Source organism: Dipteris shenzhenensis, chromosome 29 (genome assembly GCF_047967505.1).
Source record: "Dipteris shenzhenensis isolate YYH24624 ecotype China chromosome 29, Dip_SZ_1.0, whole genome shotgun sequence".
NCBI classification, from domain to species: domain Eukaryota; kingdom Viridiplantae; phylum Streptophyta; class Polypodiopsida; order Gleicheniales; family Dipteridaceae; genus Dipteris; species Dipteris shenzhenensis.
Genome location: NC_141624.1, coordinates 47,190,111 through 47,194,211, shown reverse-complemented (window position 1 = coordinate 47,194,211; position 4,101 = coordinate 47,190,111). Strand labels below are relative to the sequence as shown.

At 43.5% G+C, this 4,101-nt stretch overlaps 1 protein-coding gene across 1 annotated transcript; it reads right to left on the bottom strand.

Moving 5' to 3' along the window:
• Positions 1-1,419: 1,419 nt before the first annotated feature.
• LOC147882937 (uncharacterized) lies at positions 1,420-2,630 on the bottom strand. The gene is made up of 2 exons (XM_087401119.1): positions 1,674-2,630; positions 1,420-1,463 (listed from the first exon to the last, which is right to left on the bottom strand). Exon 1 carries the CDS (start codon positions 2,331-2,333, stop codon positions 1,926-1,928), a length of 408 nt encoding a protein of 135 aa, XP_087257245.1. The 5' UTR covers positions 2,334-2,630; the 3' UTR covers positions 1,420-1,463; positions 1,674-1,925.
• Between the last annotated feature and the right edge of the window lie 1,471 nt (positions 2,631-4,101).

Genomic DNA, 4,101 nt, shown 5'->3' with positions numbered 1-4,101 from the left:
GTAGGGTGGAGACCATAGATAAAGATACACTCACACATACATATCCACACACACACACATAGTTGAGCATCCATTCATACAGAGGTCTTCATCCTTATCTTCACTACACCTGCTTGTGAATTCATTTATATCTCTCACAAAATGAGCCTTTCTAACCAAAAAATGCTCAGACAATCTAGCTGATAGGGCAACCCCGCAGTTAAGATAGAATTTATTGGAATATCGGCAAGCCACAACATGGACAAAAACTTCACAAGGTGAAATTCACATGTCCACTAATACGACGGGAACATATATCAAGTTGAATCCAGGAACATGCCCAAACTCGTCCTCTGAAGACACATAGTGCAGTTTCAATCTCATGGCAGTCACAACACCACTATAACCTAATTGAGATTCCAATGCCTCACGACAAGGATGTATAACCGACCATCTGACTCTTGAGGTGGTGATGCTTCCTGTTGTGAGTCATTCCAATACATGCCTTTACATCATCAAAGATGCCTCTGCCCCGTCCTGCCAGGTGGAAAGGTCAATTCCCTCTCCAAAAGGAAGGACAGGAAGGGCAAATCTCAAGGAGGACGGCAGATTACTTTTGTCGTCAGTGCTTATTTACAGCAATTGCATCATGGGCATTTTAAATAAAAAATACAGGTCATGTTGTAAATAGAAGAAGTAATAGATCAGCCAATATATACCAGGCATTCATGGCATTCACTTGAATCCACTGTAGTACAAGATTCCTACCACAGGTTTACTGTCAGCTGGCTCAGACACTCTTCCTGTCATCGCCAATAAAATCTTATCAGCACTATGCAAAACATGGACAAGGGAATCTAACTAAGGTCAGCACAACCAACCTCAATTCGCACAGGAGAGACAAAGACAAGCACAATAAAACAGACATGAGACCAAGGGGAAGGACTATGATGAGGCAAGACTAATTCAGAGACATGGGACGAGCTGAAGGTACATTCAACAGATTTCCTCTCTAGAAAACAATCATGTCAGTGGCACACTCTACTACCCTAGGAAAGCATCTCGAATAGTTTCAGCACAGCAGTAACTATAACCTTGGAAGTTTAAGAGCTATGGTTCCACAACCTCATCAAGGATTTCATACCTTCATTATTGTTTTTATCGGTAGGGGCACAGTGTCTTTTGCTGGGAAGTATTTGGTTTGAAAGGATATGACCTTTGCCCTGTCCCAAATATGTCACATCACTGGCTAACTGCAGGGGGAAATTCTGATGTGGTGAAACCCATGAAGACTGGATTCCAACATCAGCCTTCACACCGTCGGTATGGGCCAGACACTTGTCCCTCGAGTTTGTCGGCTGTGTTACCTCTTAATTGATTTGCAGCACATTTGAGACAAAATCGATCATACTCTTCAAGGAAGTATTCCCGAGGTAAACTGGCAGCTGCAATACTCTGTCATGCTAGTTTCTGGGAGACAGGACCTGGCAATATCATAAATCGACTTTCTGGGAGACAGGACCTGGCAATATCATAAATCGACATTTTAGTTCTGTAGAGTGGAACATTTCACCACACAAGCAAAACTACTACCTGAAACATTTGAAGATGTACCTTGACATGTTAGTTTCCCAGTAATTGACAAAAAACACGCATTATTTGAGAGTGTACTGGAAAAGGAAGCAGATCAAAACCTGGCTGAAAACATCTTCCCTAGACGATGCACCTGATTTACATTTGGGCACACTGCTTCTAGTCTCTCCTCCCAGACAGGGCAGGTTTTCAGCTGGAAACCTTTTCGTTCCTGTTCTTGGAATTTCATTGAACTTCGCTGCATGAAACTTCTCGTCAGTGAAACGGCTTGCAAAGGCTGCCAAGGTTGATGCAGTCTCCACACTCCTTTTCCCATCCTTTCTGTCTACGGCATGATGGTTATCAGAATCCCACTAGTTGCTTTTGCAGAGGCGGTGCAAATCTGCATTGTAAGGAGTATCACTAGGAATAGAACAACTTCCTGCTGACCATTTCTGGGTATTCAAATCTCCTAGCAATTGCGTCAAGCTGTTGTCTTCTCCAGCCTTGGAAGCCATCATGAGATCTCTCGCTAGAGCTTCCCTTTTGGATAAATGAATTCTTGCGAAGCTGATGTCTCCACCCTTTGAGACCTTCGCGAGATCTCTCCCTAGAACTCCCTTGTTGGATGCCCCCATAAAGCCACGAGTCTCTTTCCGTGCTATTTTTTGTGATACATCTGAACGCACATCATAGCGTTTTGCAGGGGGAGGTCGAATGAATTTGATAGCACCTGGAGATTCAGACACACCCGTTACAAGTGGTGGCTTTGTACGCTCCATTAAGTTATCAATCTTGATAACGAGAGGTGAAACAAACAGCCATTTGTCTACATCTGCACTAGCACCGCCAATATCAACCGTTTTATAAGCTGAGGCTACTGAGGAGAACAATCTCCCCTTCAAATGTAAGGATGGCAACAGAGATCTGTTGGGACCATGCCGAGAGGAACAAGCACCGGCTCCAGAATTGCAAGCAGAAACCCTGCCGTTTTCATTTACGTGCCTGAGATGCTGTGCCGCCAGGTTGTCGCCCTTAAATTCACATTTTTCGGATTCGATCGACTGCGGTGTGTTTGGCGAGCCTCATTTTAGTGAGCATGGGTCCTGCAGAAAGACGAACTTCATGTCACTTCGTCTCCATCCTGTGGAAGTCAAGTTCTTCGTAGAGTTGGCGCCGCTGCTCTGTGTGTCCTCGTCACTAGGAACACGGCGACTATCCCCTCGATGGATTGCAGAATTCTCCGAAACCATATGGTGCCGAGGTTTATTATCCATGCGTATTTTTGAGTCAGTCTGGCAGAGAACCCCCTCATTAGCCATTGGTGCATCTGGAGGCCAAGACGAAGATCGCACATGGGAAATCGCATTAGGGCGTCTGCAGCTACTAAAATCCTTCGTGAAATGAGTCCATACGCGGCCTTGCTTCCCTAGAGGCTTTCTTCCGGATTCACCATCCTCAGAATCAGTTGCCTGCTCGAATAGTTTCAGCCTCTGAATCCAGCACGATTGCAAAGCTGTGCTGCTTCTAAAAATGGATCTCCTGGGGAGAACTTGATCCGATTTGCCAAAACTTTGCATCATCGCCAAAGAGTAGCCGGCACAGCTTGTAGTGCTGCCCGGACCTCTTCCACTCGCAGACCACGATAGCGTAGAGTCATCTGCCACATTCCTTTCGCCTTCGTCAATCTCCTTTTGTGGAGATGGACTACAAGCAAAAAAAAGCTGTATCCAAGTATCTGTATCTTATACCCCAATTTTCCATAGTTTGGCCCTCTCTATAACAGAAGAGTGCTACAAGCTCCTTAAGCAAATCCGCTATCCGTTTTCAACATTCCATTGCGGTGCTTTGCCTCCTGAAGGAACTCTTCGAACGTCCATAAGGCGCAAGCACACTGCGGAATAAACAAGCTCGATTTTGGGAAGCGCAATTCGCCAAGGGACAGGGAAGATAGGTCAAGAGTTGGTTGTTGGATCCATTGTGTCATGTTCCCATTAATGTGGTGAGTTCTTTTGTTCTATTGTTGGAATTGTGGTAGTTGATGTTGAAGTCTCCAATAATTGTTATTTTTGTGGATGTTTGTATATCAATGTATGCAGGCAAGAGTTAAGTGTTTTGGTTGATGTTGAAGGGGAATTGTATACATTGATGATAGCGATTTCTTCATTTCTTTTAGTTGAGAAAATTGCAAGTAGGCAGGCATTCACAACGTTGCTTTTGGATATATTATTCTCTTATTAAATGGATGTCTTTTTTGTAACATGTTGCAATTCCAATGCCATTTGTTCTTTGCAAACATGTGAAGTCTGGCAAGTGGAGGATGTTGGATGAGTGGTTATGCAATTCTTGAAAACAAAGTATTGATGCATTTAGTAGACTTTTGTCATTAATTATATCCTGAAAGTGTGATTTTAGAGCTCTAGTATTGAGTGATTGCAATGTTATGTGTTTATTATTATGGTTGGAGAAGTCTATTTGTTTAGTATTCCATAATCTCTGTTTTTTTCAAGCACTCAATTTCTTTGAGAACATTGGGATCTACTTAATGTG